Source organism: Rhipicephalus sanguineus, chromosome 3 (genome assembly GCF_013339695.2).
Source record: "Rhipicephalus sanguineus isolate Rsan-2018 chromosome 3, BIME_Rsan_1.4, whole genome shotgun sequence".
Taxonomy (NCBI): Eukaryota; Metazoa; Arthropoda; class Arachnida; order Ixodida; family Ixodidae; genus Rhipicephalus; species Rhipicephalus sanguineus.
In genome coordinates, this window is record NC_051178.1 from 211,514,657 (window position 1) to 211,534,335 (window position 19,679).

The 19,679-nt window shown below is 44.6% G+C and overlaps 1 protein-coding gene across 7 annotated transcripts in view; it reads left to right on the plus strand.

Moving 5' to 3' along the window:
• Positions 1-19,679, plus strand: part of LOC119388238 (serine/arginine repetitive matrix protein 2) — an 81,686-nt gene that overhangs the window by 1,037 nt on the left and 60,970 nt on the right. The window contains exons 2-5 of one of the 7 annotated variants that reach the window (XM_049413875.1): positions 1,682-1,720; positions 8,985-9,187; positions 14,634-14,752; positions 17,131-17,207. In XM_049413875.1, the coding sequence (XP_049269832.1) occupies positions 9,027-9,187; positions 14,634-14,752; positions 17,131-17,207 (357 nt within the window). In that variant the 5' untranslated portion in view covers positions 1,682-1,720; positions 8,985-9,026. Of the gene's footprint in view, positions 1-1,513; positions 1,721-7,200; positions 7,449-8,984; positions 9,188-14,633; positions 14,753-17,130; positions 17,208-19,679 lie in introns of those variants that run through there. The other 6 variants (XM_049413877.1, XM_049413874.1, XM_049413876.1 and 3 more) reach the window with 6 other exon arrangements.

A 19,679-nucleotide genomic window follows, 5' to 3' on the forward strand; every position in this document is an offset into this window, starting at 1 on the left:
AATTTGTGCGAACTACACGAAGATTTTAGTGAAGTTCGAGTGGTGTAACCTTGCATTTGTGTTGCTAATGTTACTGTACACAAGTGAACGTCACATTGAATGGAACAATATTGCTTTAACCAAAGTGTCATATTAGGTGAAGCATTGTTGTCAGACTGTCGAAAAAGGCCAGAGTAGTTACCATGCGATGAACTGAAAAAGCTTGAGACCTTTCCATGTTCAGCCTCATTGCTGTCAAAGAAGCTAGTCTAAATGGAAGTTCAGAGGAAAGTAGTTTCAGCTTACAGATCACTCCATGCAAAGTATAGTATGACCAACATGCAAGACAGGTGAGCTTTGCCTCAAAGTTTTGTTAATGCAGAGTCCAGCAGACTTGCATGCTACACTGAAGATTACTTAGCATGGCTCCTGGAAACAGAACACTAGCGCTACATTTCTGTGCGAAAATGGCACTGGCCTGGCTAACAATTATTTCAGAGGCACAGAAGCACTAAACCATGTGGTTAGATGTGTAAAATCTAGTGAATTTCTGTGAATACAACAAAAGTAGTTGTTAACCGCTTCACAATGCTCTACCATACATTTTGAAGGTTTCCATTGGAGAATAAGTGATGTCATCCAAGGCATCTAACCCACGTAGGAGGGAACAAACGTACGCTGGGAAATGTATTGGTTGCTTTGGCGATGTGCATTGGTGAATACTGCCTAGGAGAGCTCAGTGACTGACTCAGGCACACAGTGTTTGAAATCGCATAGGTGCAGTACACCCTGTGCTACCTTGTGTAACATAAGCGTAAACAAAATGTTAAGCAGACGACATTTGACCAAGACCAGAAATGCAAGTGTGAGGTGCTCTTTCATTGTCTTTGAAGGGAAAGAAATATATTTCATCAACTTGAACTCAAAATAAGGGGAGAGTGAGTGATTCCTAGCTGTTCTTGAACCACAAGTTCATTGCTTCTATATTTGGCTCGCATGTTATCAGCAGCATTTTTTACTATGTTCAAAAAGTGTTTTAGGACCCCTTTAAGGAAGAAAAATGAAGGGTGGGGAAGGCTGACGGGCATTTGTAGCTTGTACTTTAACTGCAGAAAAACAAGCTTTGACTTCAATAAAGAAAACCATCTCATGCTGTATTCACAAATGAGTGCCAGTGTGTGTTGGTGTCATGCTAAGTAATAGCTGAACATGTGGACATGATTACAGCATAGCATTGTTACATTGCTCTCAGATTGTGATACCTTATGTTGGATTAAAAATTGTGATATGGGCATAATTGCCACGCTTAAGAAACTTAACTCAGCTAAGAAAAAAGCAAGGTCTTGTCAACTTGCTTTAGCAAACAGTGTTTGAACTTCATCGTCATGCAATGCTCTACAACTAGAATTTCATTTTATTGTGAAATGCATGCTTGAATCTTTGTCAAAGGCAATTTCAAAGCAGCTCTAGGCTGTTATAGTGCTGGGATTTGCTTGGGCTACAATTTCAGTTGTGCTTCCTTTTTCACTTCCAGCACAGGAATCAAATGTGTGGACAAAAGAGAATGCAATCACCCTGTCAAACTTCATATATTCAAGGAAGCTTGATATCTGTAATAAATGTTTGCCTCTTTGACAGACAGCTGGTGCTGAAAGGCAACATATTTTTCATGTGTGATGTTGTTCTTGTTTCTTGAAAACAGGGTCTTGAGAAACAAGGCATCAAACTACGAACTTGTCAGGTGCGTGTCTTTTGTGTATGTTTGCTTTCTTCTCACGATTACAGTGCTTAAGCTGAATGCAGTGTGTATTAGTTGAAACAAGATCCATTGGTGGTCTTCACTAGTTGCAATCAACAAAATACCTTCATTCTATTCGTCTGCCTTGTTATCCTGCATTGATGGCATTGATGGACAGTGAGCAGCAGAGTACAGGTGAATTGCAAGTATCACTGCTATTTTAAGCTTCTATCCATCTGTGTGCTGTAGCATCTCGAGTCAATGAGGTTGCAGCTGAATGGCACAATTTTTGTTAACACATGCAGCTTGTGTCATCTAGATTATAAAAAGACCTGCATTGTCCAAAAAATGTTTCTGCTCACCTGTGCTATGTAACATTATCTTCCAAAGCAGGCTGCCTTCTGTGTGCTGTTGTCCATTAAGTTGCTTTAGGTTTTCTGTTCTTTAGCAGTTTTGTGCTCATGCCCACAAACTATGTGCATGTTATTGCTTGTTGTCTCCATACTAAAGGCTAAAAAACTATAGTGACTGCCCAATAAGTACATTTTTTTTTTCGATGCGAGAGCTCTTTTTTGGCTGCACTCTGGCCTGGCTCATTACCGTGGCCACACTTGACTCCACTTTGGTCTGTCTTCTCTGCCTTCGTTGTCACACATCAGCTTCGACCCTCATATGATAGGGGGAAAAAAAAGTCTAGCTCCTCAAAGGAATGGCTCATGGACGGGAAGTGTATTGAGTGAGTACCTATCCTGAGTTCAACTGTAGTCAAGTAGGGGGTGCAATACAGTCAACTTGTTAGCATTGGGACTGTAAATTAGTTCTTTATAAAAATTGGCAGTCTGGCTCACAAAAATCCTAGATGCAAAAACGCATTATTCCACGCTTCAAACCCACCATAAACAAGGTAATCTGACAATTGCAGCTTTTCAAACTTAAATGGACACTAAAGAGAAACAATGATTAGGCCTAGATCGATAAATTGTGCTCTGAGAACTCTAATGTCGTTAATTTTGCCATCATGGGTTTATTAATAGAGGAGAAAATCAAGTTCAAAGTTTCATTTTTAAATTTCGCACCGAAATCTCCCCGCTGACGTCGCAGATTTCAAAGTGTATTTATTGTATTTTGGCGCCATTGGCTCAACAAAATTACCTCAAACTTGGTATGTTAAGTCTATGGCCCCCTCAGAGGACAGTGTACTTCATTTTTGCCGATTAGGAACTACGTAGTCCCTAGTAGGCGCCGTCAAAACGTAACGTCACGCCAAATGGTGTGGAAAGGTGGCGTCGTGACCCACATTTTGTTTTTGACCATCTTCTCGCAGCAAGCATGGTGTTTTTGGTATCGTGAAAGAGTGCTTTACTAATATGAGAAAAATCGTTTTGATCTTTAGTGTCTGTTTAATATACAGGAACATCAGAAGGTGAAATTGCAACACAACAAAGTTCGTTTGGCAAAACGGGCCTGCGTTTACATTTATTTGAAGGGTGGGATCTTCATCTGGGTGGCTTTCCACAGTGTCCATGCACGAGAGGGCCTGTTCTACTTGCGCAGTTTTGGTTGTCGGGAGTTTGTCCAAGTAGCTTCTCAGGCTCTGCGGCGTCTGCACTGCTTATTGGTGCAGTAGTGCACCTATCTGCACTGGTTGGTACATGATTAAGAGCACTAGACATGGGACAATGGAAGTATGACAAGTGGGGTTTGTTTCATTATAACAAAAAGATCTCTGAAATGAAGCGTGACCATCCATAGTTCAGATTTGGTTTGTTATAGCCGATAATTTGCTATATCATTGTTCGTTATGACGCTGAACTGCATATGCGCAACAGTGGTCTGGAAAAGCACTGCCTCCGTAGTGCTATTATAATACTGACACACGTGCACAAAAAGCAAAGGCAACTATTTGTGCAGCATGGCACAACTACTATCGGTCATGCACAGCACCTGTACCTGTTGTACAAAGAAATGCGATCGAAGGTTAAACGGAGAGCTCAGCTCTTACATGGGGGGGTGAGGTCGTCAGAGACACACAGTGCATTCAGCTAATAAAACAATAAATGCCAATAGATGTCCTTTCACAAACAACTGTGGCCATTTTATCAAAATATGTATGGTGTGCGAAGAAAACTTTCTGATTACTTAAAGAATGATTGTAGGTGGGTCCTGTCAGATTTGTTTAGTTGGATGAATAAAAAAAACTTCACTGCATGGATGAGATATTTTCACAAAAGTCCCTTGGATATCTGACAAGGTACCAGCACACTAGAACAGAGCACGCACTCCTGGCAACATGCATGCTCACGTTCTGTAGAGCTGAATTGGGCTGATACAGGTGTGCAGTTGCTGCTCAAAGTGCTGTCCCATTTTTCTTGGTGCCTCTGTCGGACTGTCAGCATACTTTGCTTGCACACCAAGCTGCCGTAATGCCTCATGGCTATTGCTGGTGCTCCGTAGACTCCATTTCTAGAAAGCACATTTGGTCAACAGTGAATGAATACAGATACTAATGTGGTGTCTTTATTAGGGGGATTTTTGTGTGAGGTCTTGCAGCTGGTGTAGGCACATGCAAAGGATTTTCGTAGGTTGTTAATGTAAATGTTGGAGCCAAGTCGTGACATATACAGAACTTGGGTGGCATAGCAGCATCGTTTTTGTAGTGTCTTTGTGTTCACTTTTTAAAATGTATGTTGCGTTTATTGTGTGTTAAGCTTGCATTTCTGCATTGTGCAGCCAACTTGCACAATCAAAGGCTTGTCCCTCTTTTCTTTGCAAGAGTGTGACTGATAAGGCATGCGGTCACTAAAAGTTTCCTTTGATTACTGCATCTATCGAAAAATTCGGTCGATATTGACCTCGCACATAGAGGGAGCAGTGTTTAAGTTGGATAGGCAACGTTATATAAGTTTCTCATAGCAGAATTCTTGGTTTCTCCATGGCTGAATTGCCATCAACTGCATTGTGCATATTGAGTGGATTCAGCGCAATACGAGACAGAGGTGAAAAAGGGACACGAACACCAGCGCTGTTCTCACAGAGAAGAAACTTTATTAGCACTTGGCTGGCAGTTTGGTCTTGGTGGCCTCAGATGGCGGCGCTGAGTCCCTGAACTCGGGCGGCATCTTCGGCCTCCCGGACGGCCCAGAGCTGGTTGTTGAGCTCCGAGCTTCTGAGCGCCGCCTCCCAGCGGCGGCGTCACCGACGGAGAAGGTCCCCCGCGGCTCCCGCAGCCGGGACGGCGGCGGGAACGAGTGAGCTCGAGGCTTCCTGTTGCCTGGTATTGGCACTGTTCTCACAACTAACTTTATTAGCACGGAAACACATTTTAAAGCAAAACCTATAACCACGTGACCACACGCCAATGACTTCAAACTGAGGATAAATGCAAAAAATTAGGACTAACCATGAACAAACTGTATCAGGTGGCAAAACTACTCAAGAAAGAAATTTCTTTGTCATGCAGGGCTATAGAAGGCACGCTTACACAACTAGGCCTTTTTTGTGAATGTACAAAGCTCTCATAATTTGCAGAGGGGGAACAGCGCAAAAACGGGACAAAGAAAAAGTGACCACACAACACAAGCGCTGTGTTGTGTGGTCACTTTTTCTTTGTCCCGTTTTTGCGCTGCTCCCACTCTGCATCATGTACCAACTGGCCACTCAGAACACCCTTCTGCTTTCATAATTTTTCCGGTAGCCTGATCTGCATGCGCAATACGGTGTGTATTTTTGCACATGCGGATCAGGCTACCAGAGAAATCATGAAAGCCTTGTACATTCACACAAAAAAAAAGCCCTAGTTGTGTAAGTGTGCCTTCTATAGCCCTGCATGACAAAGAAATTTCTTTCTCGAGTAGTTTTGCCACCCGATACAGTTTGTTCATGGTTAGTCCTAATCTTTTGCATTTATCCTCAGTTTGACGTCATCAGCGTGTGGTCACGTGGTCATAGGTTGTGCTTTAAAATATGTGTTTCTGCGCTAATAAAGTTAGTTGTGAGAACAGTGCTGGTGTTCGTGTCACCTCTTCACCTCTGTCTTGTTGTATCGTGCTGAATCCACTCAATATGTTAAACAAAATCCAACTCGTGCAAATATCGGCTCTTCTGCATTACATAGTTTATCCTAAAGGGCTCTTCACCAGATCTCATTACAAATTTTTCTTACATGTTGCCACTGAAATTTAAATGCATTGAATTTTTAACTACGTACATAAGAACATTCACAGTGCGCATACTAATTGGAGAGGATTTCGTTGCTCTAAAATTGACAATGAGTAAGATTTGTATGCAGTAGCTGCACCATGCGCTGAGTGATAACTGTGATAATTTGTGAAAAATACAAGGGAGGCGTTGTGTTTGTGAAGCCTGTGTTGCTGCGGTTTGTGTTCGCGTGCGACAATTCAGCATGCATGCCGTGTGCATGCGCTGTGGCGCGATACAGGTTCTTGGTTGCAATAGTTACGGTGAAGGCAGCACCTCAGCATGAACTCCTTTTACCCTGTAATAAGCCTGGCATGAAACGGGTGTGCCTGAACAAAAGCGGACTATATACAGCAATCTGAACGACTCCTTTGCACAGTATCAAGGCTTTTCCACCAGGTGGCGTGACATATCACTTTTAGTGACTTTCAAATGCAGTTTAGAAATGCAAATCCTATTCAAATCGCGAAAAGAATGCTTGATTCTGTCACTATAATTCACAGATCTTTCCATTTCCACCAGCACATAATCACACATTCTAACCCGCTGTCAGTCTCTTTAAAAATGGCCGAGTAAATATTGACATTGTGGTGTACAGCTCGTAGAGGCTCGCGAACACACAACCTTTTTGAATATGCTGTCTGTCTAGCTCTGGTTATGAGCTACACGTTCATTAAGTTAACAATAAGCAAGTGCTCATGCTAACTTCTGTATAAGCACGTTATGCAAAAATTTCTGCGATGTTAGCAGGAAGGGCCGCATGATTGTTCTATAGAGGTCGGAGTGAATGCCAAATAGAGTCTGATTACCTAGTTCAATGTTATGAACACTAATTCCACTATATTGAATGTTTAGTCCTAGAAAAGCTTGTACTGCTGGTTAATGTGGGTACTGCCGAATGATGGAGATCCACAGGACTCGGAAACAAGGTGTGTGCCTAGGAAGCAACCTCTTCTTTTATGTAACTTGTAGGTAGGCTTTTTACTTTGCCCGATAGATAATAAAAAAAGTAGTTCGAGACTTCGCAGCAAACATACCTACATGGAAATGCTTCTGCATCTTTCATGGCTGTGAAAAGTAAACAAATGTTTAGCATGGAAGAACATAGCTGCCGTAGACCTGCCACGTCAATGCAGTTGTGTGTTAAGCATAATGAAGCCGGTGTTGATGGCTTGGGCATTGTGTCAGCAGCTTTTGTGCAGATCACATTTGGCACAGCTGGCGTTGTTCGACCTTTGTACTAAAAGAGCACATGAAGAAAGAAAAGCCCTTGATGCAGTAGCAGACTTCTAGGCCTTTAATATCTGGGAAACCTTGGCGACGTTTCTTAGCAGACTCTAGCTCCGTCAAAGCGCTGCTTGACTTTTATTTTCGAGCTGTAAGCAGTGTGACTTGTGCATTAGTCAGGAGCGGTTCACGACTGTTCAAGGGGGCTATTGTCTGAGTAGTGTGGAACCTTCTGCATTCGTGGCACAAACCAGACAGGCTTATCATGTTGGGGGGCCTGGATTTGGAGTTTCCACACGTCTCTGAGGTGGGATTTTTTAGCACTTTTGGTTCCTGTTGTTTCTGTGTTGAACACTCTGCATCTTTCGCTCTCTCGTGGCACTTTTTGTGCGCGCCTGTGTGGTAAACTGCTGTCGCAGCCAGATGCTGACGTGGATGGATAGTATTGTCTATTGTGTCGGTGTTGCTTGTATTACTGTAGCCACAGCAGGCTCAGTTTATTTTTAAATTAGCATTATTGAACATACTGGCCAATGACATGTTAACTATTCATATGGCCACTGTGTCTCAACAGTTTTTTTTGTCTTTCTTTCAGAACTCCCCAATAATATCTTATGCACGTTGCTGTGTTGACCACACAGTCATAATCTCTCCTCGTGTTTTTTTTTTTGTGCCTTTCTTCTGAGCATGAACGATATATTGAGTGCTAAACTGTTTGTCTGCTATCACTTTCATTTCTCATACTTTTTTCCATCCTTATTCCTGCATGGATGAGTTTTATGTTGTCATTTTTGATGCTATGGTGCTTTTATTGTGGAAAGAACTCAGCGTGGCTAAATAAGTCTTTCCTTTTCAGAGACATCTATTCTCATAAATGGAAATGAACTGTGCTTGAGAAATGCTCCTATTTAGGCACATATTTCAAAGGCTCGGTTGTTTCACCATGCTGCTGCATTCCTGTCAGAATATGAACTCTCTTCCGACACTCACCTTGGGCTGCGACCATACTTTTGTGAAGCAAAAAAATGTTCTTAAGTTGAAGTTGTACTGCATTGAAATCTTATCTTTCAATAAAACCGAGCACTGGTTTCCTTGCTTTCATTTTGCTGCAAGTGCTACGAAGACTCTTGAAGTGTCATTAACAGTGTGTCACAGCATCTGTAAAGCTTGCTATGACTTCTTTGTTGACTGATAATGAGGATAGATGGGCTTTCTGTACCAAATTGCAAAAAAAAAAAAAAAACGATTCAGCAAAGTTGAGAAATGTGAGCTGGTTTCACTTTTTCTTTATGAATATTGCCTCAAGACTAAAAATACTGTTTGTGAAAGTTGTGCTTGTAATAAAAGTCTTCAGATGGGGGAAGACTTCCAGGGCGGCAAATTTGTGTGTAGAAGTTCATAAGCCAGGCAAAATGAGCAATGCCTTTGCCAAGTTGGTTGCTGCTTGTGCTGTGTAAAGGTGGCAAAATGAGCAATGCCTTTGCCAAGTTGGTTGCTGCTTGTGCTGTGTAAAGGTAAATTATTTTGAAGATAGTGTGTACGTTCCTTAAGGCCAGTGCTGCAAACATTGTAAAATAAGTGCTATCGCCCCCTTTATTTTGCAATTTATCCTTGAGAAACAGTGCGGAGGGCTCGGGCATTCAGATATTTAGTGTGTCACCTTGATAGTATGATGCTGCAAGGAAAAAAAAATTGTTTTCAGTAAGGCAGTTTGCATGTGGTATGCTGAAGACATGTGGTATGCAAAAAGAGCATTTCTTTTCATGCGACATAGCTTAATTTTGGGGGCAAAGGCAAACCTTAGATGCAGCTTGCTGAAAAGTCTGATCTTCCTCCCCTGCAGCAGGGCCCCAGCGGAGGTGACGAGGGCGACTCTGAGGTCGAGATGGAGCCTCAGCTGCTGAAGCAGCCTCTGCTCAACTATGGCCAGGAGTTGCTGACTGCCCTCAAGGAGGAACAGGGCATCGAGCGTGTAGGCTTTGCTCTGCAGGGAATCAGCCGTGCTGATCTGCAGGCCAGCAAGCAGCGCGACACCAAGGATCCACTGTGAGATCCCACTTTCAGTTGTTGCCCCCTTTTTGCTGCCCTCCAACGGATGAAAGGAATGGCTTGTGCACGTTGTACAGCAGTAATTATCCTCTTACTTCGCAGCACAAGGACGTCCTTTTCGTGTGTAACTGCCATCTATTGTACGTTCGTGGTTTTCTTTCTTTTTAGACCCATTGTTCCCTAGCCCTCCAGCCTTTCGGGCAAACATGCTGTCCACTTTGGCCACTGTTTGGCCCGGTGCACGCAGTTTCAAAAGTGTGTTAGCCAAAAACTCCAACATTTGGCCACTGCCACCATCATGTTTCAATTTATGGCCTCCATTTACCTTTTTAGCAGCAGCGAAACTTCATTATATTGAAATCTTGCATAAAACGCTTCATCATATTGAGTTAAACATACAAGGTGTTCTGTGGATACGTAGCTTTAGAAAGTGAAACACCTTGCTATATAGAGAATATTGTTATATTGAAGTTTGTTGCATCCAGGTTTGCGTATGAAGGTACACTCGAACCCACATATATTGAACTCTGAAAGAAAATGGGAATTTGTTCTATATATCGTAAATTCGGTATAAAACTTTAAAAATTTACCATATTTTTGGTGCAAATTTTGGTGTGCAAGTTGGCTTAACAGCACTGCTTCAAAATAATGCAAGGAAACCGGCTTCGTGGCACTACCTTTTTTTTTTTAAACAAACTGGTTTGAGTAGTGGAACTTCAAACAAGGGACGAAAAGAAGACAGACAAGGAAGCACTGTTCTGGACAGCGACATCCTTGTCTGCCTTCTTTTTGTCCCTCGTTTTTAAGTTTTGCTGCTCAAACCACTGTTTTGAACCAACTAGCTCCGGTGAATACCGTTTTTTTCCACGGGGTTTGTAGTTGAGTGTTGAACTGTATGCAATGACAGGTTATACGAGAGAAAATACGGTATTGATGAAAGCTAGGAGTGTGCGAATATTCGAACTTTTGAGTATTTTTTAATAGTGTTTGCTGTTCTATTCACACCGGAATTTTACTATTTGAAGTATTTGAACTTCTGGAAAATAAATATAACGGTTTCATTCGCTTAAAATCAAATCACAGCTCTTCTAAATGGTGCGAGTAAACCCCATTCTCCTTGGAGACTTCGACCTATTAAAAGGTTAATGGCCATCACCACACCCAGACACTATTCCAGACAAGGTAATTCGATCATTGCACACATACTAGAAAGAGTGCAGTGTAAAAATGCGAAGCGCAGCACCTGCTTATACCGTACTTAATCGAATGTACTACACACCCAATCTTCCAGTTCTAGATAAAAATGCATCTGCGTGTAATGTTACGAAATCTTTCAAAACTGTGGCACTATGCAATGTTGACGATCAGAAGAAAAAAAAAAGGCATGCACAATGCACCCTCATAGAAAGTGAAATTTATTCTGCTGGCAGTTCCTTTCCTTCCATGATCCAGTTTTGCTTGCTTTGTCACTTTTGGATACGCCTCGATCCGTGCCGTTTCAAGGGCCTTTACCTTGACAAGCTCTGTCTACACAGAGCTGCTTGAGAACGCCGGCAAGCTTGTCATCGAGATCCAGATATTTCTTCATTTTCTGCCCATAGAATTTTTTCCTGGTTGGCAGGCGATTTCCTTCCTTTGTTTACACCACTCACAGACAGGTTTCGGGCATGCAAAATAGGTGCAACGTAGCTGTGCTCAACGTGCGAAATAACTTTTCTTTGATATGAGCTTTCATAATGAAAGGGGCACGTCACCATTTCCACTTCGCTGGGAACAAATTTGACGCAGACAGACCCTAGTCGAGCGTGAAAAGAGGCTGTTTTAAAATGCATTCAGTCTCCATTTTGTGATGCTGGTGTCCCTACATCCGCCACTGGCAGTCGGCTGGTGCTAATGCTGCAAATGTAGTTTCAGTTTCGTACTCGATCGACTCCTTTTCAGAGTGCTTTCCGAGTAATGTCTTATGGTTAAAGCACCCGTGTCACTACGTGACAGCTAGCAGCACAGTTTCGTTTTGAGGCATCAGACAGTGCACTGCTGCCAGGTGTACGGGTTGCCGTGCATAAGGAATTTTCTTTTTGGCCATTTTTTTGCACTACATTTTAGTGTGAAAGCGTTACTTGGCCAGGCTTGTGAAAGCGCACACTCGTCTGGTGTCCGTGTATGGAAAACACTTGATCTCTCCCACCGGCACTGACGCCGGCGCCAACAACTGCCACAGAAACCACTCGCAGCCGCATAGTGGGAGAGGGAAATCCGCACATCAGATGACACTCTCGACTTGAAGGGAGTGCATTCTTGCCCGCCACATCAGTTGGGCCTTCACAGAAGTTGGAGGAGGAGGACAGGTTGAGGAAGTGGCATCTTTTCTCCTCACGGTGAAGTGTTGTCGAAACCACTTTGGTTGTACCAAATCATGTAAATAAACATAATTCGGCCTCTGCATTCCCTCATTCTTTGAAGTCCAGGGTTCGACGGAAACGCGTCTGGTCAGGAAAGTTCGTGGCGAAAAATCAAGTGCCTACCAATCGTTGAAACACACACACACACAGACGTTTCGGTCCCACTACCGTCCCGGGACCTTGTTCACAATGAATAATTTTTCAAAAGAAGGCCAATTAAATACGCTTCATGATGTGATGCAAGCAACGGGTATAGATCAGGGGCAGATTGCCTGAGTTTCGATTGAGTGTGTGCGCTGTTGTTTTGATATGAAGGGATGCCAGATAAAGCCTCGCCGTCTGGTTCCTTTCTTTTTCAATTATGCTCACGTTGTCCCAGTTGACGTCATGGCCTGTGGAGACTGTGTGTTCCGCCAACGCACTTGTTGCCACATGCTTCTTGTTGACATCGTTTTTGTGCTGCTTCAATCTTTTGACGAAATTGCCTGTTTCACCAATGTACGTGTGTCCACAATCAGCGCAAGGTATCCTGTGTACGACACCAGAAAACTTGTCTTTCGCAATCTTATCTTTCACCATCACCAATGATTGCCTGAGCTTGCGTGTAGGGACATGTGCGATGTCGACGTACGACCGAAAGACACGAGACAAGCCTTTGCTTAGCCGAGGACATATGGCACAGGAATCCTTTTCTTAACTTCACCGTGTCTTTTCTAGTACTGGATGAGCTAGGGGATTTTCGACAGCCCGTATAAACAAACGGTAGCTTGAAGATGACAGGTCACGGTGTGTGGTAGCCAAGTCTGCCGCTCGATCTTGCGGGGTTGAGCAGAGTTTATCTGCCAGGCGAACATTTCATTCTTTGTAACACAACTAGGTAACGTCACTTAACAGCAGCCTTCCAGTGCTTCACGAACCTAGCCAAAAGAAACGCTTTCATGTTCCTATCTCGTAAGAATGTGCTTAGGGATCCTCTGCAACTTTTTTAAATGTGAAGCATTTTTAGCGAACTTCTGCGACTTTGAGCATATCTATCTGTCTCTATTTATCTGTCTGTCTGTCTGTCTGTCTGCCTGCCTGCCTGTCTGTCTTGTATGTTTTGTCTGTCTTATCTGTCTGTCTGTCTGTCTGTCTGTCTGTTATGGCACAACATGACTGTGTGACAAATATAAATGACAGGAACGGCATGATTTGTGTGCCATAGTTTTGGTGCTCTTGCGGCCGTTTCGTTAACTTGATATACAGTCGAACCCACTTATAACGATCCCAGATATAATGGTCTATCGGTTATAACGACCATATTTCGGTCCACTTATGATTTTCCTATGCTATCCATTGAAATTGCGTCCATATATAGCGAACATTTTTCAAAGCCTCCTACTTTTACAACGAATACGTCATACATGGTCGTGGTAAAAATATGGCGTATACGAAGCGAAAAAAATAAAAACAGGCCCTCTAAAGCATGTTCTAAAGCACGAGAGAGGTGCGCGCTTGCACGTACCCCGCTCCAGTTTACTCGCGACGAAGATGTCGTGGTTGCTCACGAAGAAGGCGTGGTCGCTCACTTTCTAGTCATTTTTTCAGTGGCAGAATGGCAGTGAGGAATCAAAAAAAGAAAGAAATAAGAGGCAGCATAAAGCCTGGTGGTCAGCTTTTCGCATGGCAACCTTTTCTGGCGCCGTTCTCTGCAGCTACGACCGCCTACGATGAACCTACGCCTTGGAAACTCAAGAAGCCATAAAATGCAAGAAGCGATGACCACGATAACTTTTCGGCGCATAAAAGTTCACTGCGTCGACGCCACAATGTGCCGCAAAAAGTCTCCATTTCGGTAACAGCAGAGACCGGTCGATCAATGATTACGACTTCCGTGCAATTGCGGCGATGCCTTCACAGATAAGCATCAGAAAAGAGCGAAGGTGATGTGGCGGCTGGCGATGAACGTGCCATTATGACTTATCGCCGACAACCCTATCACAGTCATTTGAAGCTGTCTGCGCGGCTGCATGTGTGGCGTAAACCGTATTGACGGTGGTACAAGCAGTACGTGCGCGATGCTCCCGTTTGCAAGTTCGCCGCCGCCGCACCGTGTGAGATAAATTGCGCGTCGCTTCATGTTCAGCATGATTTATATGCCATGCTCATGGTGTGCTCACGACCGTTTCCCTAGCTTGATATACACCAAAACTGGTATTTCGGGACGTCACTGTATGACGAACATAAATGACAGGTCTGAACCTGCAAATCATAGCATGCATGTCATGTACGGCATGATTTACATGACACCGTCCTGGTGCGCTTCCGGCCTTTTTGTTAACTGGATATACAACAAAATTGGTATGGCATGACATAAGTGAGGGACGAACATAAATGACAGGTCATGCATTGTATATACCAGAATATACGTTTCATTATATAAAAGATAATGCATGCAGGCATGCATGACAAACATGGCATATATAGTGAACTAGATGTCATGACATGGATGACTTCATTTTCCTCAGAGGGAAACAAGGTGATTTATGCAGCTCTCTGCTGGCTGCTTTGCATTACATCGATTCCCACAGTGCATGGGATCTGTCAGATTTTTCTGTAATTTTGCTTCGAAGTATTCGAAAAATATTCGAGAAATGTTTGAAAATTATTCGATTCGATTCGCACTCAAACTTCAATATTCGAATTTGCTTCACACCCAAAATTTTCCTATTCTCACAGCTAATGAAAACAGTTCCTTGACATCTTCATACACAGCTGTGCGTACTTGCTGGGCACTAAAAGCCTCTAGTCCGGTTTGGCCCTAATGTCGGCCTAGTTCTTCGATATTGTACTCACCCCGATGTTCAATGTATGAGGTATTCCGGTTATATTTGTTCGATGTAGCCATAGATCTTCCTATGCATTGATGTTAAAGCATCGTCGTGTTCAAAAATAGTTTCATATAAAGGATAATGTGATTTATCAGAGTTCGAAATGGTTGGGTTTGATTGTATTCACTCGTGTTAAGGCAAGCTGTTGCTGATTTATTTTGTTGTATTTAGGCTTCAGGATCCAGCCAAACGGTCAAAGTTCATCCGTTTTCTGGCACACAAGGCGGACATGCTGTACAAGACCTGGGACTCTGTGCCTGTGTGTGCCACAACAGATGGCGAAAATGAAGGTATTTGTCACACTGTTCTTTTTTTTCTTGTGTTCTGCACAGTTTGTTTTATACAGTAGAATCTCGATGATACGAATTCGTAGGGAGCACGCGAAATATTCGTATCATCCCGAATTCGTATGAACCAAAACAAGTTAAAGCTGATCATGAAGATGAACAAGAACTTTATTGAAGTAAACTACTTCTTGTTGAAAAAGTCCATGATGTTTTTCTGAACTTCTTTGCCTTCGCTGTCCCTCAAGAAAGCCGCCTGAAAGGAATAAAACCGTGCCGCGGTTTCTTCACTCATGCTGCCGGCGCTTACGGTGCGGCGCAGAACATCGAGGGCGTGGTGGTTTTCAGACGTCGACGGCAGGATGTCACACACGTCGGCGTCTTCACCATCACTGTTGGACTCGGTCTCCTTTGCCTCGTCGACCAATTCTTCGACAGATCGCAGCCCACAGGTCGCGACGTTGTCGTCCGCGGTGACGAAGTCTTGCGCCGAAGCTTGAGTCCCAAGGTCCTCCCAACCCTCGATGTGCAAATCGGCGTCCGGCTCTTCGTCTTCTTCCATCAGAGCTGCACCCTGCCCCGCAAAAAAACCACACTTGCGAAAACAGTTCGCGATCGTGTCCTGGGTGACATTGTCCCAGGACATGGCCAAGAAATGTAATGCATCGAGCAGACTGATCTTCAAGTTTTCTTCCTTGCGCTCAATTTTCGCCAGGAGCCTCCGCACAAGCAACCCTTTGAAATGGTGCTTCACGTTTCTAATTATGCCCGCATCCAGCGGCTGCAGACGGCTTGTGGTGTTCGCGGGCAGGAACCTTACGGTGACATTGGTAAAGTTGCAGTCCTTCGGATGAGCCGAACACTGGTCGACGAAGAGCAAAATTTTTCTATTTTTGGCCCCCATTTTCCGGTCCAAAGTTGTAAGGAACTCGCGGAAAAAATCAGCAGTCATCCAAGCTTTCTTATTTCCTTTATACAGGCAAGGCAAACGTCCTGCGGATCGGAAGCACCTTGGCTGTTTCGATTTGCCAATGACGGTAAGCTGAATTTTCTCCGAACCGTCGGCATTTGTACAAAATAGCACGGTGACCCGTTCTTTACTTTTCTGGCCACCATGGCAGGCCTGGCCTTTCACGCACAAGCTTCGCTCCGGCTGCAGGTTGAAAAATAGTCCGGCCTCATCAGCGTTGAACACGTCGCGCGGAGCGTAGTCCGAAATGAGCGCCGGCAGTGTGTTCAACCAGTCGCTGACCTGTGACTCGTCCACTTTCTTAGCTTCACCGCTAACAACTTTGTACACTAGTCCGTGCCTTTCTTTGAAACGGTGCAGCCACCCGCCAGAAGCTTGAAAGTCCTCGATGCCAAGGGAAAGCGCAATGTTGTCCGCCTTTTCGCGTATCACCTTGCCGTCCACGTTGACGCCAGCTGCTGTGACTTCGCGAAACCACGTCAGCAGGACCTCTTCCAGCTTCACGTGGGTAGCCGTCTTTGCCTGCTTGACGTTAGCGCCGAAGTGCTGGGCATTTTTCAACACGACGTCTCGCTGCCCAACAATGGTGCAGAGCGTCGACGGCGCTATGCCTAACTCCTTCGCCAAGTCGGCGCGTTTCTTCTTAGGGTTTTCGTCGACCTTCCTCAGTATTTCAATTTTCTCCTTAAAGGAAAGGGCCTTCCGCTTCCGAGACATGTCGACGAACGCTACGGTCTCCCGGTACGAGCAGCAACTCTCAAACGCCACGCACACGGATTATGCAGCGGCGACACGAGAGCGACGAGAACGAGAGACTCTATGCGCGCACCCGCACCACCCGCACCACATCCACGTGAAGACGCGCGGCGTGGAAAACTTGTCAGGCACGTGACTCGGCCTGGAAACGAGAGGAGGATGGCAGGGCCCGCTGCCATGCTGCATACCTCGTCGCTACTCTCCTCCTCGCAGGCTCGTTTCCCGAGCAAGCGTGCCCAAGCTTGAGAGGTTTTCCCTTTCTCGTCGGTGGGGCGTAGTGCAGCCGTTTCCACGGGGAGGAGGCGAGGAGAGATTTCGGCGCTTCGCGCTGCTGGGGGGCTCGGCAGCTCAGGCGGTGAAGGCAATCGAGGTGAAAAAAAAAAACCGCCGGCGGCCGCGGTGGTCTCTCCGACCAGCCGCGTCTCTCTGCTCGCGTTCAGTGGTCACTCGCGCGTTCGTATCATCCGAATTGGCTGGGGAAACTGTTCGTATAACACCGAATTACGGCGCATTTTAAACAACGTAGTCCGTCCGACACAACCTCAAAATTCGTATCATCGCGAAATTCGTATCAACCGTAATCGTATCATCGAGATTCTACTGTAGCAGCTCAAGGCATGCAGCCACTGACTTGGTTTCGTTTGTTTTTCATTTTCAGAGCTTTGTGCTGTCATGCCTCCATTGGAGAGCTTCATGAGCGTGCCTGCCAGTGAACGGAAGAAACACTTTTTCGAGGTACCAGTTAAGAGCAATGCTGGAATGTGTTGCATTCATATAGTCTACTACAGTGCCAGGTGGCAGTGGCTTATATCTCCTTTAACTGAGGATAGACAAGTGAGCACGTACCTTAGTAGTAAAGGTGTGCGAATATTTGAACTTCCGAATATTTTTCAAATAGTGTTTGCTATTCAATTTGATTCGCACCGGAATTTGGCTATTCGAACTATTCGAACTTCCGGAAGATAAACACAGCCAACGTCCGATATTTCAGACTCTCTGGGGGGTGGGGGGGGGGGGGGCGCGAAATCGTCTGAAAAATCAGGCTTTCCGAAAAAACGAATTCATGCTTTTTTATTTTGCTCAAGCCGTCAAATCGCCGCAGCCACGTCCGAAATAGTTTTAATGCCTCCCAGTACACTTATCAGGCATTTTGGTATGCACCCAGGCTCTCGTGAATACATTGGGTGCCTGCCGCGAACCCCGCTTAACTACGTGCCAACTGCCAGTTGCAAATTAATGTCTTGTCATGAGCGCTGCTGATAACAGCAAAACGTGGAATAGATTGCGGCTCTCACGCATGGAGCGTTTGGAAACGATGACGCAGAACGCAAAGACTGTGGCGAAGGAGCGGCCGACTCGTTTGGCTTTTCCCGATGCAGCATCGCCGAATCTTCGCCGACATGCAGCATTTAATGCCACTTGAAGTCGATCGTTCCTAGTTGTGTGCAGCACATCGCCAACCGAGCTGACGCCGTCACTGCCGGGGCGCTTGCGTTTGCTGTGATAATAGCTAGCGTTTGTTCGGATAGGCCTAGTTAGGGCATGGCCACTTCGTTCCTGCGCACACGGGCACGGCGATGGCGAGCTACTTTCGTTCGTGAAGGCAATGTGTCTGAGCGGTGTGCTTAGCGGTCTCGCACAATGAGGCAGCATGAACGGCGTTGCGGCGCGTTCGGGTTATATGCATATCTCTGCACTAGGCCGCATGCCCTACTGAGCAGTTAGCCGAAGATGTTTATCATAAGGGTTGGGTGCGTTTACTGCCTGCCGCTATCACGCCTCCATGCATTTCCGGTGCTTATCCGTAAACACATCGCCGTGACAGTGGCTCGTTCAGAGTTTCAATATGCTTCACCCCATCATACTCTGGCATTGTGGCAAAGCTGCCTTTTGGATTCTTTCACGGCCGCAAACAGATTGACTCACGAAAGCGCAGGTTCGAACCTACGAGATTATCGATCAAGAGATGTGACAGAGGGGGGGCAGGGGGGCTTTAATTAATGCCGTTTCGGACCTGAAATTCGGGCAAAAAGACCGAAAAATTGGATGCCGAATAGTTTCAGCGTCCCAAATTTTAGATGTTCTTATACATTGGCATCTATTGGGCAGATTAGGAACTCCGGACTCAAAGGGAGCACGCCCTTGTATGCCAGATCAGTTGGGCCTCCACAGGAGTTCAAAGAGGAAGAGAGGTTGAGGAAATAGCGTCTTTTCCTTACGCATGTAAAGTGTTGTCGATGCCACATTGGTTGCACCAGATCATGTAAATAAATACAATTCGGCCTTTGCATTGCCTCATTCTTGATAAGACAACTAGGGAACATTACCCCTGCAGCGCTTGACCTACCTAGCCAAAAGAAACGCTTTCATGTTGCTGTCTCATAAGAATATGCTTAGGGATCCTCTGCAACTTTTTTGTGTAATTTCGCTTCGAAGTATTAAAAAAAAATATTCGACAACTATTAGAAAAATATTCGATTCGATTCGCACTCACACTTTATTATATTATTCGAATTTGCTTCGCACTCAAAATTTTGCTATTCGCACAGCTCTACTTAGAAGTGCTATTCTTGGAAATTTCTGATATTGCAGCTGCAAGATTTTATAATTTACACTGAGTTAACACACTTTGTAAATGTTATGCAACCTGGAGATGTAAGCTGAATACATAATGGTGCTCAGTCTGTTATCTGCTGTACTTGCATTATCAACTGCACTTGATGGCAATGTCTTGAACTAAGTTATGTTGTATAAGGGGGATCAAACTGACTTTAAACTGGGAAGCACCATTCTTGAAAATTTCTTACATTAAGCATGTAAGATGGAGCTGTGTAGGTTTCACTGTGTTGTTGCTAATTGTGTGCTTAAGATGTATTGTATTTTAAATGAGAAAAGCAGTTATCTTAAAAAAGTTGACTTGGAATCCAAATGTTTTCCACTTCTGCATATATCCTGGCAGCTGTGGCTAATATCTTCGTTGGGAAATGTTAAACGTTCAAGCAAGTGCATCACAGTGGTATGTTATATGGAAAATTTATTCATGTACGGGAAGTCCTACATAGCTTTTCGAGTTGCTGAAGGTTGTTTGGAACTGAGCGCTGAGGTGTAATGCCTATACACTTTAAATGTGCTGTAACGGAGTGTGCGGGGTGCTTGCGAGCATGATTTCAGGGCTTTCACTCGTGTGCCAAGTGCGCTGTTTTGCGT